Source organism: Hyposmocoma kahamanoa, unplaced genomic scaffold, assembly GCF_003589595.1.
Source record: "Hyposmocoma kahamanoa isolate Upper Pololo Valley unplaced genomic scaffold, ASM358959v1 160, whole genome shotgun sequence".
In the NCBI taxonomy this organism is placed as follows: domain Eukaryota; kingdom Metazoa; phylum Arthropoda; class Insecta; order Lepidoptera; family Cosmopterigidae; genus Hyposmocoma; species Hyposmocoma kahamanoa.
Genome location: NW_020653575.1, coordinates 1075637 through 1095776, shown reverse-complemented (window position 1 = coordinate 1095776; position 20140 = coordinate 1075637). Strand labels below are relative to the sequence as shown.

Genomic DNA, 20140 nt, shown 5'->3' with positions numbered 1-20140 from the left:
ATAAATAAAATAAATCTTACGACAACATCACACACGTTGTTCCGATCCCAAAGTAACTAAAGCACTTGTGTTATACAAATCGGAAACAACAACCGTACCACAATCACTCAGGCCTGACACAATATACAAGTTTTTCTACATTGACCCGGCCGGGGATCGAACCCGGGACCTCAAAGGCGACACTATGAAAACCACTCAACCACAAAGGTCGTCACCGTCAGTCGTCAAGTTTTTTTTACTAATGAGATAATTAGGAACAAAAAGTTATTTTTTCAAACTGATTTTGGACTGGACGAATATAATGTCAATGACCTCACGCTGTTTTGGCAGTGTTGCCATTTAGTGTTTACCACTCTTTGTAATAGTTATCAGTCAATGTTTGACAAAAAATAATACTATCACTGGTTTAAATAGCAACACTGTTTTATTCAGTTAGCCCTCTATAGCTACTACTAACTAATATCCATAATCTCATTTTGTGGTTTTATACTTAGTCTACGCATTTCATGTCTTTATAGGCTTACAAAATATTTTATTATGATGTAAATAATATTTTGTTCAGTTCAGTTAGTAGAGAATACTGACGAATATTAAGCGTGTTAAAAAATCTGAGATAAGAATGATTTTTTAATGACTGAATGAAGCCTCATTTGACTAGCTTTCTTTCGTAGCAAAGCTAATGTGTAAGTGATTAAAAAATGCAAGGACGTGCCCAGCGAATATAACTAATTTTTTTCTTAACATGTAAATATTTTACGATAACAATGATGAATATAATAATGAACAGAATATTTTTCGAAAAAATGTAAATTTCTGTGTTAAAATTTCTGCTTAGATGTTATAAACATTGGTCAATTTTATGTAGTTAGGTACCGCTAGATGGCGTTGACCCGTTTTTGTGTATTTTTCGTTAAACGGCCAGACACGACTAGCTGTTCCCACTAGATCCTGACGACCTTTTTATGGGTTCACGGCAGCCGCCTTGTCTTTAGCACGACAGAATAGTTTGAAGTTGCGATTATCTGTCGTCACAATTTTAACGTGACAACCAACACTTAAAGCCAATAAGAAAACGAACGCCCCATTAATTTAGCGATTTGGTGCAACAAGGGTGGATAACACAAGGAAAAAAAAATTCAAATGTTTCTAATTGTTTTAAAATAATAATAACACCTGAATCTTTTAGCTAAATCATAGGACAAATAAATAATAAAGTATATAAAAGTCATACTTATATATTTAAAAAAATTAAGATATTAAAACTTTATTTTCAATTTTCTCGAATCTCACTTTTTAGTGATACGCCCTTGTCACACCCAATGCTTCAATTGGTAGTGTTGTATTTGGCTCATTCATTATTAAAATAGTTTTAGTACTATCAGTTGAGTCAGCATCAAAATTAACGGAACGGTGAAATTAATATACTGTATATATTTTTAAATGTAAACCATGTCAACCACATGATTGCAATAAATATATGAATTATGAATTAACCAAAAATATACTTATCAAACAAAAAGTATCCAAAAATAGTCTACATATTTCAAAAATAATTATAACTTTTTTATATTAAAAAACCGACCTCAAAAGATTCATCCCCTAATTTTCCACTCTTAGAGGTGGAATATTTTTTCAAATTTGAACGGGACTACTACTGAGGTACCCCCTTAACAACTAAAAAAAGATTCGCCGGAATTGGTTCTCAAATGTCGGAGTCAAACCGGATTTACATTTCTCCGACGTGTCGTGTCGTGACGCGTCAGAACGGCATCGGTTTCATAGATACAACACAAGCCATCACGTCCGATTGCGACACACTAATATAAATGTAACAATATTAAATATATGAAACCGATACCGTTCTGACGTGTCACGACACGACACGTCAGACAAATGCAAATCGCGTAACAATCACACAAAAAAAGGTCAAATTGAGAGCCATCTCCATTTTAAAGTCAGTCAAAAATCAACCTTATTGTGATTAAGACTGAAAACCATTTCAAATGTATTATAAATTCATTAACATAATCTTTTAAGGTGACCAGATTGACCATTTTGGATTATTTTGGCCGTTCAGATAGTTTTGATGCTGAGGTATATCAGATCTTCAAATCTCAGTTGAGTATAATACTTCCTTGTTCCCATACTAAATTTTATTTGTTCCCATAGTAAATCTGCGGGCAGCACTCAATAAGGGTTTGCAGTGCTCTAATTTCGCACGCAAGGTCAGTTATAGCGGCTGGAGTCGCGACTAGCGTTGGTGCAAACACAGTACTCAAGTTGTGGGGACTCATTTTGTTTACGTCGGCATATTGGGATACTCTGAAAAAGAAGTTATTATAATCCATAAAAGTAAAAAAATATTTTAAAATTGTAGGTCATGAATGTAACCCGTAACTGCGTAAATCGTAATAAAACACTGGCATTGATATGGTGACATTGTCAAAAGTTTGACAGATAATTTATAGACAGTAGCTTAAACGGGGATATTGTCAAAAGTTTGACATATAATTTGTAGAAACAGTGGTTTAAATGGGAATACTGTGAAAAGTTTGACAGATAATTTATAGACAGTAGTTTAAACGGGAACACTGTCAAAAGTTTGACAGATATTTTGTAGAAACAGTAGTTTAAACGGGAACATTATCAAAACCTTGACAGATAATTCTTAGGAACAGTGGTTTAAATGGGAATACTGTCAAAAGTTTCACAGATAATTCATAGACAGTAGTATAAACGGGAACACTGTCAACAATTTGACAAGTGACTCGTAGAAACAGTGATTTAAGTAGAAAAAAAAGTTCAAAGAGAGCCGGAACGACAGATCAATGCCACGGGCTGTTTTTCGCTTACGCGGTTAACCGAGTGGTATAAATCAAGACTCTTTAAATGTTGGCAGTCAAATAATAACACTCTGTAAAAATACGTTGTTTCGATTGCTTTGTAATGGGCCTCACCTATGTAAATGTTGCACCATGTATTGAAGGCAGTTGAAATGTGCGGGAGGGAGGAGATCCAAGCATTCGCGCAACATAGCCACTTGCAATACTGTAGTTTTATTTTCTGAAAAATAAAAAGAAATTAAACAACCATTAAAAAACTCATACGTGGAAGCATAATCATCGCACATGATGGAACCTAACCGTCATATAATAAAAATAACTAAAGAAATTTTTAAGTTTTATTGAATGTCGCGATGTTTGACCACCATGATATTCAATTATTTTTGTGACTAAGAAAAAATTCCTTCGATCTGCTGGATTCGAAGCAGTGACTTCCAGCAAACCGTGCTAGACGATACTCCAACTAAGCCGCAGAACGAACCAGCGGACCTTACTAATTTTTTTATGTGCTTGTTTTTTTACGGCTTCGAAAGATCGAATACTAAGAAAAAATCCTTCGATTGGGCTGGATTCGTACTATAAAGGTACATGGCAACTGAAGAAATAACTTTCTCAAAAGTATTTAAAACCCAAAAGCAAAGATCTGCAACAAGCACATAGAAAAATTCGTAAGGTTCGCTAGTTCGTTCCGCGGCTTAGTTGGCATAGTGTCTAGCACGGTTTGTTGAAAGACGCAAATCGAATAAATGTTTTCTTAGTTTCGATCTTTTTATTAATATAATTATAACTAAAGAAACTTACGTATGGCGGCGACAAGTTTGGGATGAACCTCGTAAGTGATGAGCGGTACAGGCAGCAACCGTAAATATAGTTTGAGAGTACCCGCTATTACATTTATGTTGCTGTACGCACTCAGATCTGCTGCTTCGCCGTCTAAAACACGATTACTTGCTATAAAGTACAGGCCACACCGCGAACGAAGCTAACTTAGCTTAACTCACGTAGTTGCATGCAAATCTAGGCAAAGAAAATATAGCGGCAAGGCAAAGGGCGGCAAAAGTGCAACTATTTTAAATAGCTAGCGGGATCGTTGGGTTAGTTTAGTTAGCTCGGTTAGCTTAGTTCGCGATGTCAACCGAAGTATTAGTGCAGTAGAGCTCCTTGTGTGAAAGAATTCGTCCAGGTTAGTACTGCCACCTTACCTATTTCTGCTGCCAAGCACTAATCTGAGCATTATTGTGTTCCGGTTTAGAAGGGTAAGGGTGCTGGTGAATTTACAGGCACATGGAACTTGTCAATTTATGTCTCAGGGTGACGGGCGCAGTGGTAGTACCCCTCAGATCTTTGCAATTTAAAGTTCTGAGTGGCAGTGTAACTGTTATGGACAGGCGTGTAGCTAACCATCAGGTGCACGACTTGTTCGTCCCGTCACATGATGTTATAAAAAAAGTATTAAAAGATGCCTCGGCTACGTGAGCTGAGTTAGCTACGTTCGCAGTGTAGACTGCGCATTAGACTCGTTTCTTGTTATTACTTTAAAGATCAACATTCAAGACTTAGTTTGATAGATGTGTTTATATATAGACCCCTCCTACGTAAAGAATCGTATGTCGAAATTACCAAGTTTACACGGGAGCGTTTTAAAGTTTTGAATTCACTGAAATGAATAATATATAACACGTGAATTTAGCATTTCTCAGTTTTATTCGAGAACGTGATTTGCCGAGCTAGCCATAATTAGCCGATATCTTTTTTTACTAAAACTAACATTATATTATTTACACGCTCATTTCAAATTAAAAATAAGTCTCTACTAACTAGCTAAAAATATTACCTCTATCAAAAGCCAATTTTAAAGCTTCAATCTCATCAGCGAACCCGGAAACTCGGTAAATGCCTTCAGAATCCATTCCTCTCGCCTCGATTTCATTTACACATTTCCTCACTACAAAAGGCAAAGTGCTTGAATGGGCATTTAGTAAAGTTGTCAAATCAATGCCGAACACTCCACGTAGCTTCTTCAGATCTGGTACACAGTGGTTTGGCACTCTTTCTGAACACTTTGAGTGGGCTATGAAGCCACAATCTGCAAATTACAATTGGTAGCGTATAAGTTATGATGCTATAGTTTAAATATTGTTTCTACCATGCATTAGTATGGTATATGCTAATTGGTGGTTAATTGTTGAGGCTCTTAGGGCGCCTTCAAATAAGAAGTTTATATAAGCGCTGAAATATCGTCGGCGTAGACGCGATACTTGACAAAATTATACATTTCATGATATCAAATTTCGCACCCTTCATGGAAGAATGGCATAAGTTACGTCAAAAATAACTATTGCTCTATCAGATACAGAAAAATATAACTCACGTTCTCTCTAATTGTAGTAACTCTATCTACTAAATCGTCGTTAGAGTTACAATTGGAGAAGATGTCGGTTATACTATTCTGTATACATTTTTCACGTAACTTCACTTATGCCATTCTTCCATGACGGGTGCGATTTGTATAAAAATATTAGAATTTAAGTTTATTTTCTTGATATACTGTTATTTACATATTATAAGTATTTCACATGTGTATGTACACTTCCTATTATGTGGTTTTCTTATCCGTTTAATTATTTATTGTTGTCAACAGCTCATTCGCCTCGGGCTTGCTGAAAATCAGCGCCACGAAACGGTTAAAAAAACCGTTTGTGGCTAAAACTGAGAGCAATTCCCGATTGCATCAGTTATGACACGCATGACAGTGAATTAGGTGCTGCATAATTATGTGTATTGTTTTTTTTTTCTATTATTGTTCCTCTGTGGTTTTGTTTAATATAACATATTACAGTACCCTTTTATGCGACACTACTTAGTGCAAGTGCACTCGCTACCATCATCGCCTACAAACGATACAAATCTGGAAAAGTTTCCTTGCCGACGATCTCAACAGAGAGGACAGATATTTATGATGTGCCTACAGACCAGGCTGAACAAAACTCCAATGGGAGACTTCCGGCAACATTTTCACAAAACGTGCTAAAATAGTTGCCGAATTGAGGGTGGAGGTGTGAGACATCCCTCCCCTGCGAAGATTGCCCACCTTGCACTCACCCCATTCTGATAGAAAACATCCACATCCACACATCCACAAACATCCACAGGCGCCTACGCTGCGGAACGTGACTCGTACGAGCACGATTGCCAAATCAAGCTCATCAAACATTCATTCCGTAATCTAGCATCAGTTAGGACACTAGCATAATTAGTCCATAACTTCATATTGTTAATTAAATTATTTTAAAACCATTTCGGTTTTTTTAGAACCTCCGGCCGCATTTTCGTCTCTGTGCTTGTGTAATAAACAGTTTTCTTTCTTTCTTAATTTCTAAATATTGTATGAAAATTAATAGTGGCACGGCTATCGCACCTCTGCAGCGTTTCTATAAGCGTCTAATTTGAAGACGCTCGAACAAGAGCCTGTAAAAAAAACCGCTGCTAATTGAACTCCAAAGTACAATGCTGCTATTAGGGTTACACCAGGCTTTTGTTTGTGAGATTTTTTGCGTCTATTAACGTTTTTGTAAAGGAAACACCTTCTCACGATAAGCACGTACTTAAATTGTTGTTTTTCATATACGTTACCTTTCACAATTAAATCGTACTTCGAAGTATTTTGGGTTTACCTGAAGCTCCTTTATTTATAGCGACCGCAGACACAGATTTAACAACTAGATGACGGCTATTATGTATAAGTCCATAATCAACATAATGGTCCAATGTTATTCTCTAAATGACAGCAATTTATTGTACAGGTTACTTTTTGTTTCATCTGTAATGCTCTTACCTTCACACTTAACACCTTGCGCAGTAAATCCCCAAAGAAAATTTGCACAAAGTTCACACCAATTCAAGCCTTTGAAAGTATGTACCTTAAAACCATGTGCTTTAGAGTACTTATTCACTAGAGGGTTATCTTCCAGAGTTGGTGTTAGTTCAACTGCTTTCTTAATTGGTTCCGGCTCCAGCTTATTTTCAGGTTTATTAATGATTGAAGATGATGAAGATGGTTTTGACACCCTAGAAGAAAACGATTTTTTATCGCTTTTCCTAACAGTTTTTGAAAATGTGTATTTCTGTTACCTTTCGCATGTACAACATCAACCATTTTGGATCTTATGATAATTTAAGTGAGTTGTGAAACAAGTCCACACACCGTACATAGAGTCCAGGCTGGTGTAATATTAACCTTGACTTTATAACTAACAAATTACTTGAATCACTGTAAATATTTATTCTTAAGTAATATTTTGGTAGTATAAATTACACAGCTGAATATTTATTTAACAATTTCTGAGAGGGTAAAAGATTATTATTTTCTTTTTATATATTAGGTGGCCATGGCGAAAGTATTTAAAGGAGTCGTGACAGACATTATGCTATTAAACGAGTGCTATTTTCACTATTTGGCTGTTGTCTTTTGAACAATATTATTTCAAATTTCAAGCAAGTTGTCGGCTAAATTTGAAAACCTCGTAACTCCGTTATTGGACGAAGTCGCTTTTTTACCCTTCTAGAGCAATACTGGGCAATGAAAGCATAAAATATAATTTCTAGACTCTTCTCTTTTTTAGTTATAAAATAACAGTAAAATCATAGATTGCCTTATAATTATTTCCAGTAATACCGTTTTATGCGCCTACTCAAAAGTTCACATTAATGGAGGTGCGACGTTAACGAATTTAGTTGCCAAAGTGTTTAATTGAATTGAAAACGTTATGAAATTGTACTCACTGCTGCATTTTACTTAAAGTATTAAGTTTCCTCCTATTTAGTGTAACATATGGACTATCAGTATAATTTGTCCGTGAATTGATCATCTCCAGTATATGATGGGCTTTCAACTCCATGTGACAGGTGATTAGACCATCAGCCACCAGATCGTAGATAGTATCATACTGCTTGTCTTTTATATAGTGTGTGCCATCATAGTAGAGTTTGTAGTGGTGTATTCGGTTGTTGAATCTAGGAAGTTAATATACGTTTATTTTGTATATCTTATAAATTGTGGTGTCAGCATACACTAACCCAGTCAGCATTGAATTCAAAATAGTCATTAACCTTTTTTTATTTGAAAAAGGTTCATGTAAGCCCACAATGAGGAAATTCAATATGAATTTAAAGATTTCAGCTATACATCCAGAAAATTTAGAATGCAGAGGTACATTCCTGTGCTTTCAAATTAATGTACATACAATTTAAGTAGAAGTAGAGCTTATTGTGAAACAGTTCGCCCCACAATGTATGGTCATTGCAATCAAGCAAGAATTAATACATGCATTCTTGCATTCTCATTTCGAAGAAATGCTGGTGAAACTACAGGCATATCATTGCTTTACTTTCTCAAACTCGTATCTTAAAGCACAAAGTTATTGAAATGTCAAAAATGGATTGTATATACAAATTTTGCAAGCTGATAAGAAATTTAAAATAAATAGAAAGATTTGCCATCTCCTGAATAAGCACTCTTTTTAAGTTACGAGTTTAAGAAAGTAAGGCATCAATATGGGAATTTGTCAACTTTATGACTCAGGGTGACAGATGCAGCAGGCATTGGCAAAGAGTGAGCAAAGCTATGAGTAGCATCGCAATTGTTTTAGCTAAGTGTGATGCTAACCACGAAGCATACAAGTTGTTCGTCCCTTGATAACGATAAAATTATATATTGCAAGATAATTGGTGAAATATATCTAAAGTATAATAGCGCCTGTGAAGCTCTTCTAGTTATTAGAACAATTTATAACGCTTTGCAGCATTATTGTACACCATCAAGTATATAACCAGAAATAGAGATGAAATATCATTTAATTTGTTTGAAAAGTATTCTTCCATTATTATGGTTACAACTGCGCTCCAATTGGCCAGCCCAAATTCAAAACAATTGATGGGTGTCATCAATTGTTTCACTTCAAATCGACCAGTTTAACTTGAGCTTATAATGGGCGAAAATTATAGAGTTACATATTTAATTACCAATGAAATGTGATTCCATTTGTTTTGTAATTAGATGTTCTGCTGTTTTTCCCACACCAACAAATGGAACAGCCCCACATTATTAGAGATATTAAATTTATTACAACAAATACAGAATATTTTTGGAATATACAGAGACACACACATAGGTCAGTTATTGGTGCTGTACATTTCAGCTTTCTAAATTGTGATTTCAGTGCAAACGAGAGTTAATATTTAAAGTAATATAAGGTGCATTTACCTGATGAGTTGCCAGGCATGGATTATATCGTCTCTATTTCTGATTATATACTCAATGTTGTACACACTGACTACTACTCAGTGTTAGACATACTTAATAACAACTCACCTCCAAGTCAGCGTGTAGAAATCATTAATCTCATTACCTTTTCTAATTAAAAAGGCACCATTGGGCTCGTTTTCAAGCAAATGTGCGGCTTCTTTATGTCCCATTATTCCATGATATTCTTTTCCATAGAACTCTGGCCTGTCGAGGCAATCTTCACAGACAACCCTTTTAGGTGTAGGAGCTTCCATTTGTATGCGATACACTACATAATAAAGGGAAAATAACAAAAGTCATTAACAAATATTCAGACTTCCTATTTGTTTCTGTTTAAATTTTACACAACATACATTCCGGTTTCCATATGTTTTTAAGGTTCTCCATGGTAAATATTTGTCTCACGCAACAATAGATAACAAATTCAGTTTATCTTTTACTTTGACTGTCAAGGAAATAAGGAATGCCAGATACTTATCGCGGAACTACTTCACAGAAAGCCGAAAGAACGTAAACAAAACAAATTAAAAATCTAAAAATTTTGACGTTGACATTATTTTTCTTCTAATTACTGATCTTGGAAACAAGGAAATCTACCTAATCTAGTTCTAAAAGTTAAAAAAAAAATACGCGAGGAAAAGTCTAGACTAATTAAAAAAGTAACTTAAAAAACCGTAAATATTACTGACACTATGAATCAGGAACATTAGAAAATCATAATATTATAAACTCTTATGTTCCATTACATTTGAAATAAAGTGAATTTTCTTTTTAGAAAAGTAATTATCTTAAATAGGTTGTACTTCATAAAAAAAATTAAGGACTCCTAAAGACTCCCGCTTGCCAATTTTCAGTCGCATCGAAGCAAGTTTTTCTGCGACCGCCATTTTGGATTCGCCATCTTCAATTTTTTTTACATAGGCAGTTGATCACTATTACCCTCTATGACATTTCTTCCAGCACTTCCTACGTATCTCTAATAGTTTCCGTTATAGAAGGCTTCGAAATTTGTATGGCGGCCATTAAAAATAAAACTAGAAATATCCAAAATTTCAACATTGAACACTCCCATACATTTAATATAACATTCGCAAAGAGGTCTTAATTGTCCTACTGTAAGAGGTAACAATAAGTTAACAGTTGACAAAACAGCTATAAATAAAGTAATTATAGTATCTTTTAATTAAATAAAAATGTAATGGCATAGTCAATTATCTGGTCAACTGTGAGTTGTCTATAGAAATGAATAAAATTGATCAAATTTATTGTGCTGATCGACTCAGTTTTCTTGGATCATGGATCATTTCAAGGATCATTTCATTGTATGAGACGAAAAAATCGGGATTACAGACGTGGGTCAAATTTAACGATTACACCCTGTATGGTAACAGGAATATAAACAGGAAACTGAAATAGAAATACTACAAACCAATTTTTTACGTTTTTTACGTGATTAAAAAAGTGAATCAAATAAAATAATTATTTCTTGAAGGTTACACAAAATTATCTTCATGCGGGCTGTTTGCTAATTGTCATTAAAAAAATAACCTTTATAAAAATTACACAAAATGACATTGAAAGATATGAAATCAAGAATTTCAATTAAGTGTATTTTCGAGTTATCAATACTTCTGATTATTGTTTTATAACAAGTTAAAATCTTCTGACTAAATAAAACAGCAGATATACATTAAAATAATATGATCTTTCTGAAAACAATAATATTTCTTTTTGCTCACGGAACGAGAGGGATAAATAAGCTCTTTGACAGTTCTTTTGCTTAGTTAGTAACCCATTTTATTAATAGTTAGAACAAATGATATTATAATATTTATAATTTAACTCTAAATATGTAATTTTGCAATTTTTGTCCATTATAGCAAAGCTCAAGTTAACTGGTCGATTTGAAGTGAAACAGTTGACGACACCCATTGACGACAACCGTCAATCGTTTCGAATTCGGGCTAGCCAATTGGAGCGCAGTTGTCACAGTAATGATATGGCAGAATAGTTTTCAAACAAATGAAATGACATTTCGTGTCTATTTCTGGTTGTATACTCGATGTTTGACAGCGATTATTTCGGCAGATGGCGGAGGGAGAGCGGGAACCTCCAGTTACGAACCATACAATATAGATTTTAAGACTTTCGTGGTTATTCACTAAATGATTATCACTAGTATCAGGTTTCTTACCACGGTATGACTTCTTTTTATTTTCCGGATATTTCAGGTCATTAATAGGTCATTAACCAATAGAGCTTATGATCTTTGTGATTCACACCACCTACAACAGGAACAGGAGCACGTTAAGACGGTTTTGCGACAGAATGGATACAAAATAAAAACATTTAAACCAATACACAAAAGGAAGAAGCAAATTGACGTACAGAGACTACCAGTTTTTCTGCCCTATGTACAAGGGGTGACAGATAAAATAGCCAGGTCGCAAAGGAAGTTTTCCATAAAAACTGTTTTCACCTTAACCAAAACAGGAAAAATGTTACGTTCACCAAAAGACCTTCCTTTACAAACACCGGGTGTCTATAAAGTGAACTGCAGTTGTGGGAGCTCGTATATCGGTCAGACTAAACGAACAATTGTCGATCGTATGAAGGAACACATCCGAGCAGTAAAAAACAATGATGCACAGAAGTCGGCTATAGCACAACATCTCACACAGACTAACACTAACCACTGGATCGAGTTGCATAGCCCCCAGGTACTCTCGACAGAACGTCACTACATACCACGGTTGGTACGAGAAGCCATCGAGATCACGAAGTACAAAACATTTAACCGTGATGATGGTTTTAAACTGTCCAGTGCATGGAATCCGGTCCTTAGTGCGTGCAGTAATAAAAAGAAGTCATACCGTGTTAAGAAACCTGATACTAGTGATAATCATTTACGAACCATACAACTTTAAAAAGGATACTAAAAATTATTCTTAAATTCATTTTTATATAATCTAACACAACTACGAATCAAATTAATTGTTGAATTGTCTTACTATTATTGTGAACTGTAAAAAGACAGAAAAATGGAATCGAGTCACATTTAAGGAATGAACATGGTACCCATGGAGTCGTCTGGGCAAGCCATAACCCGGGACCTCCAAGTCTGATACAATAATTAGAAAAAAATATATACATAATTTCGTTAAGAAAGAAGATATCCATAATATTAACATTAGAACTAAGTCTAAACTCATGATACAGGGTCAAGAGCACGTCAAGCTTTACACTTAAGACTTAAATCCTACTCTATGCCGCTTACGATAAGAACTGTCCAAAGTACAAACTATCAAGCTTGATGTGCTCTTGATGTACACACGCCAGCACATCAAGCTACTCATTGACGTATCTTGTTCCGTTGACTGGAGGCAATTTTCGAACAAAAACGTGTAGTCTGATGTGCCGTTGTCCGTACCATGTTTTCGTTTAATTAAGGTAAACGATTATTTTCTGGGGAGTTGTATACGTTTTTACAATAAGATTCCGGAGCATATATCAAGATTACCATTTCCTAAGTTTAAAACTTATATTAAAAGTATTTTAATTGAAAAGTCATATAAAAAAATTGTAGACTACGTGTTAGAAAATGATGTATGGAAAGACAACGTGAGTCTAGATTCCACACAAATATGATTCAAAGTGCTTCTTCTATAGCATTTAAGTTTATTTAAAAAGATCAATCCCCGGAGTTTCTTGCTCGTTCTTCTCAAGGAGGTCTGCGTAGTGAACGAGCAGTAGCTTAAAAAATGACGTTTTCAAGTGTAAAAATTTTACATATGTAATAAATGATTATTTGTCTTTGACTTTGACTTTGATCAGAGTAACTTTTTAGCGATTTGTCGTTAGCAGAGGCAATGCTAACTTTGAAGAAAAATATTAATGTGAGTAGGTATTACTGCGTTCCGGTTTTGATGGGTAATGGTGCTGGTGAAATTACAGGGTGGCGGACATAACGGTAGTGGTCCTTAGATCTTTGCGGTTTAATGCCCTGAGTGGCGCTTACCACTAGGTGCACGACTTGTTCGTCCCGTCCGTTCTTATCATAAAAAAGGGTTATACGAATACTGTTATCATTCTTCTTCTTCTAGTGTGCCGCTTTTCTACGAAAGTTGGCCACTCATTTTTTAATCTATTGCACGAATGAGGGTATGTACTTATGCTAAGATTGAACCAGTCTTCCACTACAAGGTTTTTCTTCTGCAACAAGTCCACTTTACTTGGATTTTCCGCTGCATTATTATTGAGGGATTCAGTATCTATTGCCCCTCATTACGTGGCCAAAATACTGCACCTTCCTTTCATTTACACTTACTCCCATTGTTATAATTATTCAACCTTTTTTTGAGCTTATTCGAATAATAAATTGGCCGATGGTTGCCTTGAAGGTACAATATTTTAATTAAATCTATATGACAGAGTATTGCCGTTATTCTATACAACGTAATCATTATACATACACTACACGCCATTTTCCCAAAATGTTAGGCCGTTTGGATCTTTCCGCTTGCTACGATTGTGACAAAAGACATTTCCTACAATATGTAGAAATGTGTACTTAAAAGGATAACGTACGAATAGCCTATACTTGCAACTAACATATCTGTCTTCCAAGTGAAAATAAATTCATGGGTGCGCAGTTACTAGCGCAGGCGCTACGGGGCGTACACTGTTCGTTGTATCTATTGATAAAAATTTAAATGACTTCATATCAAACACTAAATAGGCTTAGGAAAACCGGTGTAACTCGTAGAATTAAAGTTCTTACATTTTGATTGTTCTTACAAAAATCAGATATTACTGTAATTTCACTTTATAATTGTTACTGTTAGGCACAGGGCTTTTCTAAATGCGCATTCGGTTATATTTCTACTACAAAGAACCAATGTAGTATGTCTTAATATCTTCCGTCTCATTGTCGCTTAACATCAAATGAGATTATAGCTAAGACTTGGTCTTTTTGTAACCCTCGACGCAAAAAGAGGAGAGTTACTAATATAATAATAATAATTTATTTGCATAATAATACATCATGCACGTACAGTAAGAAAGCATCAAAGAATCCTTACAGTTATAATAATATAACAAATTATTTATTTCGACCAACATGGTCATACAATTACAAAGATTTCAAAGGATTTTTTCTGAGTGTTCGATCTTTGTATTAATAATTACAACAAACTAGTGGAGTAATTTCACAAAAAATAATTTAATATCAATTCAATACCAATTCACCATCATTGTTATCATTTCAGCCCAATAAATTTAAGGCAAATTTAATAAATAATAATATTTTATATTTTATTTATTATTATATTTGTATTATTTATTATTATATTGTATTATTGTTATATTTTGTTCAAAATAAAATTACAATACTAGTTTAGATTTATCCAATAGATGCACCATAATTACAATTACTAGTATTTATGTGGTCTGTGGTCATTGACTTACAATTATATGGACGTCGGGTCCGCGCTAAAAAGTCTTCGAACTTATAGGGCGTTAAAATCGTAACAGAGCGTCATTCACGCTTTAGTCTTCGTTTGTTCGACTGACAGCGAAGCAAGCAAAATTAGACAGTACTGCGATGACATTACAATTTAAATTCAACGTTTTAGCTTTTTCATATTCCTTTACATGTCACTACGTTTAAATAGATTGACTTGGGACATTTTTTTCGTGGTTTTTGTATTACACCCGTCGTCCATTTATTTGTAAGTCAATGTCTGTGGTCTACAATTACTAGTATTACCTACAATGGTTCATGTATTGACAAGTATACGTTTGAAGCCCTTGTCTGTGGCATCGTAGCCCTCAAACTATTGGAATGATCTCAAGCGGTTTTTGTTATTTATTTTATTTTTTTTATTTAATCAAGAGGGTTCGCGAACTCTGGCCAAGGTCATTTTTGATGAACATCTGTTCAGTAAGATTATTAGCCCCATTTAGTAGAGGAGTCATAAAATGAACATTTATTTTACTTCCTGGTAAGATCGACTTGAAATTTGAAATATTATGGAAATCCGATGACGTTACAGTAATTGCTGCAACCGGTGAGCCAATTCTACTAATATTCTTGAAACCACTTTTTATTGTAATTCCATTGAGATTGCAATTATGATAATTTCTGTTAAAATCTAGTTGCAATGGTAATGGAGTCTGTTGAACCAGCAGACCTCACGAATTTTTCTATGTGCTTGTTGTCAGGATCTTTGTATTCGGTTTTCAACGACTTTTAGACGTAGCGCCATCTATGAGAAATCTATGAAAGTAATACTCGACCATATTAAAAAACCAGACCGTTTAAGAGACTTCATACTTGGCACTCTAAACTCTAAACGCTCGACTACACGATCGAAATTCATTGGGAGTAAACTTGTATCCCTCAATGAGTTTGTATATGTGTACCAATGTATGTCAGGTCCACAATAACAAAACATCTTGAAATAAAAACTCAAGAAAAGACAAACATTATAACAAAAAATATATTTCAATTTTACTCCGACATGTTTTTTCACAATTTGATTTCACGACTGTGCTCATCTGTGGAAATTGTTTCATAACGTGAAAATATAACTTTATTGCACATAAATTTCAATATTTTCACTGTGGAATTTTTAGAAAGAGTTGACAGAATGATAATAACAAAAACAAATCATAATAACAATCGTTCTATGTCCGGTCCGCAGTTACTCACACTATCTACTTAGTAGTCACACAAACTGCGATCCAACTGCAAAAAAGTACTTTGAATGCAGTCAATCAGTGCCAGCTTTACCTATGTTGCAGTGTGTGGGGCACACACGGGCATAAGGTTTTAGGACTCGGGCGCGGGGGAGGATGCGGGCGCGCGGGTCTTGGCTTCTTCCCTTTCACAGTGCCGAAGCGGATACGAGCGGGTTGACCCACACGTCGAAATAGCAAACAGACGCCAGATCAAGCACTGTGAAAGGTACGGGCAGACAGAACCAATAGATCTACCCGCAAGACGCGCGCGCACCCGCGCCCGCACCTAAAGGGCCTAAAGGGCCGCCGAGCGCCGCTCGCGTCGCCTCCAAAGAGCCTGCATCCTTCGCAGCACAAGCAAAATAAAATAAACGGACTATTGCTTCCCAGCCGATAGCTAACTATTAAACTCCGCACTAGGCTCTTGCAGTGCTACATCTGGCCAGTCGTTCTTCATGGATGCAAATGATGGACCATAAAAGAAGACCTCAGGAAGAAACTTGAAGCGTTCGAAATGTGGTGCTATCGTAGGATGCTCCGCTCCGCATCAGTTGGACGGACAAAGTCACGAATATCGAGGTCCTTAAACGTATGGCGAAGAAGTTGGAGTTGGTACGCACTGTCAAGCAGCGGAAGGTTGCCTATTTGGGTCATGTACTGTGACATGATCAGATATCACCTATTGCACACTATAATGATGGTCAAAGTAGTTGGGAAGCGGAAGGTTGGAAGAAGGAAAATGTCACGGCTTCGTAACATCAGGGAGTGGATCAAGATCGTGGAACAACTGTTCAGGCTAGCTCTGGACAAAGAAAGATATAGAAAACTGATTGCCGACCTTCAATAATGGACATGCACTTGAAGAAGAGAAGAAGAAAATTGCTTCCCAACATCATTTATAGTTAATTGCACTATTTGCATGCGAATTTTGGATTACCGGGGAAAATATAAGCCGTTGTAGCCTAATGGTTTGACCTACCGCCTATCAAGCAGGCCATGGGTTCGAATCCAACCCGCACCCTTGAGTTTCACGGAATTTGTGTACGATAATTAGCTTGAAATTTATCATGAGCTTTTCGGTGAAGGAAAACATCGTGATGAAACCTACACGTCGAAGAAGATCCGCAATTCTTGGAAAACGTGTGAAGTCCCCATTGGTCCAACATGGAGGACTTTGGCCTAAACCCTCACCTAATGGGAATTGCGATGCAGCCGCATTGCTGCTCGTGTGGTCTGTGGATATGGTAGACGATCTTTATCATCATCTCTCTCGCGTTAACAACAATAAGTACGTACTTATTGTCGATGCTGAAACTATTTACATATAATTTACGTAAATGACATGTACATATTTAATATGTAAAAACAGTTAGATGTTAAGCAAGCCTGCAAAGTCGTTATTTGAAGCGAGTGCTTGTATTGAAACCTGAACAAGCGAAAGAAGCTAAGATTGAACCACGAGCGGGCGAGAGCGTAGCGAGAGTTTCAAGGCACGAGACGCAAAACAACTGCCGAGCGAAACACACAAGTTTTACAGAAAAAAAATCCAACTGATATAAATTACTTAAATAATGTACGACAAATCGCGTAGTTGAACGTATCATTATGTTTTTTTTCATCGAAAGAAAAAGTTTGGTGCACCACAGTCCATCGTCAAGTATGAATTTCAACAAACTTTTCCACGCTAACGTGGAAAAAACGCTTTTGCACTCAGATTTTTAATGCGAAAGAATCTTTCCAAGCTAGTAAGGTGAAAATAAAATTTTTATTTAAAAAAATATTTACTAAGAAAGTTACATAGTTTTATTTGACCGCGAGCCTTTCGATTGCATCAACAAATTATTATCAGTTAGGAAGTGCCTATAGTAATCATAGAAAGTAAAACGGGTCAAAGAATGAGCGATAAGCGGTTAAGTTGTACCTGGGTAATTTCAATCATATTGAAAATGAAATTATTATTTTTTATCTAAATGGTCTATGTTTGTTTTTTCTTTCCTTTTTCTTTATTTTTCTTTAGTAGGTGGCAGTGGAGCTCCTTGTGAAGGAATTCCTCCAGAGAAGTGCTATCACCTTACCTATTTCTGCCGCCAAGCAGTAATGTGAGCATACTACGTTCCAGTTTTGAAGGGTAGGGGTGCGGTGAAATTACAGCATATGAGACTTATCAACTTACGTCTCAGAGTGACGGACGCATGACTTGTTTGTTTCGTCCATTGGTATCATTAAAAAAACCAAAGTACAGAAAAAAAACATACGGAACTGACTTTACTTCCGCTACATCATATATATAAGGCCCTTATGATATGGATATGGAACATATTTTTATATTAAGGTCGCCTTTGTTATCTGTATGGTGCAATATACTTATGCTCTACATCTACTAAGATGAATGTGGGCGCAGATACGTTTGCTACTAATTAATAATACAAAGAAAACGAAAGAAACACTTAACACAAAGGAAAATTCCTTTGACCTGATAGGATTCGAACCTGTTTTGGCACAACCGCAGGTTCGACCTACTAAACAGTGGCAGTAGAGCTCCTTATGAAAGAGTTCGTTCATGAAAGTACTGCCATTTTACCTATTTCTGCCGCTTAGCAGTAATGTGAGCATAACTGTGTTTCAATTTTGAAGGGTAAGGGTGTTGGTGAAATTACAGGCGCATGGGAATTGTCAACTTATGTCTCCGGGCGACGGGCGCAGTGGTGGTGCCCCTCAGATATTTACGATTTAAAGCTCTGAGTGGCACTGCAACTACTATGGACAGGCGTCTCGCATCACTCGATATCATAGAAATACGATTGACTGATTTGTTTGAAAAAAAAAAAACAAAAAATATACGCGATATAGATCCGAAAAAAAAAACAGTTTCATTTCTATTGTGCAACAATCGCGAAAACCTAAAGGTTATATTTTATAATTAAAATATGTACGAAGGCAACTCTACTGCAACTGGAAACTTGTTCAACGACTTTTCATCGAACCGCACAATTTCCAATTTCTCATGTAAATTATAGTAAATTTTAAAACATCTAATTCAATATCGTATTTAGTTGGCAAGTAAAAACGGTGACGTATGATTTTTAAAAAGTGGGTTCATTTTTATGAGTTTAGCATTTAAATTTGGACGACCAGCAGGTCGATTCAGAACCTTACGATAACTTAGTTGTGGACCGATTCGATTAGATATCGTATGATTTCTTTTTATTCACAACACCCGAATCGAACGTCAAACTGTCGTATCCGAAACTCCGAATATCCGAAATGACGTCACATCCGTACGATTACTCGAACTTCTCGACCGGCAAAGACTACAAACGTTATTCAGAACACAGGAAGTTATCGAATGAAAGTATTTTTTTGTAATTTAATTAAATTAAATTTAATTAATTTTTTTTTAATAAAGCCCGGATTTTGTTCAATTGTATTAATTTACTTTAGTGTAAGACTAATGCATTCCTATATTTTAGGCCTTTAAAGTCTTAAAAATGTATATGAAAGGATTTTCATTTTTCTTATAATCCATTTCATCCACTAACTACTGAAACGCTGTTGGATAACGATATTGTATCTGAATCTGGGGGTCTACTCTCGATCTCCGTCCGATATCCGTCCGAAACAATTACTGTGAAATAAGTAATATTTGACAAAATTAAAAGACAAGTATCCAGTATGAAGCTTCATTCGCATCACGCGTCTTTTCATTTGGTCAAGTATTGCTTATTTGGCAGTAATTGTTTCGGACGGATGTCGGACGGAGATCTGGAGTAGACCCCCTGAGTCGAACGTTTAACTCGGAATGTTCTGAATAATAAGCTCGGAAAGCGCTCTTCGATTCGAGAACGATATCCAATCGAACGATTCGGTTAAAATATCGAAGAGTTCTGAATCAGGTTCTGGATGTTCTGCAGGCGAATACTCATAGTACTGAGAATTCCCACGTTTGAGGACAGGACAAAGATATCGCACCATTGGTGTAATTAAGCCACGTCTGCAAAACGACAACTTTTCAGAAGAGAGGCTTAAAGATTCAGAAAACGGAATTACTCTATGCCTTTTTTATGCTTAAATAGCAGCGTTATAGAATTACGCACAGACATAATTTGTTTAATTTAGTTCGTATTACTTTTATGAGATAAACGTGAGACGTATGAGTATATGTGGTTATATTATGCCAAGGGTACGATATGTACGCTCTTATTTAGTTATACTAAATAAATTAGGTGACTTCCGTAATGCACTTGACTAGTTC

General features: G+C 35.7%; 1 protein-coding gene across 1 annotated transcript; it reads right to left on the bottom strand.

Annotated features, from left to right (window-relative positions):
* Nucleotides 1-2005: 2005 nt before the first annotated feature.
* Nucleotides 2006-9634, bottom strand: LOC113225414 (beta-chimaerin). The gene is made up of 8 exons (XM_026457722.1): nt 9501-9634; nt 9214-9415; nt 7626-7856; nt 6679-6911; nt 4678-4929; nt 3645-3776; nt 2958-3063; nt 2006-2322 (listed from the first exon to the last, which is right to left on the bottom strand). Exons 1-8 carry the CDS (start codon nt 9532-9534, stop codon nt 2154-2156), a joined length of 1359 nt encoding a protein of 452 aa, XP_026313507.1. The 5' UTR covers nt 9535-9634; the 3' UTR covers nt 2006-2153.
* Nucleotides 9635-20140: the final 10506 nt, after the last annotated feature.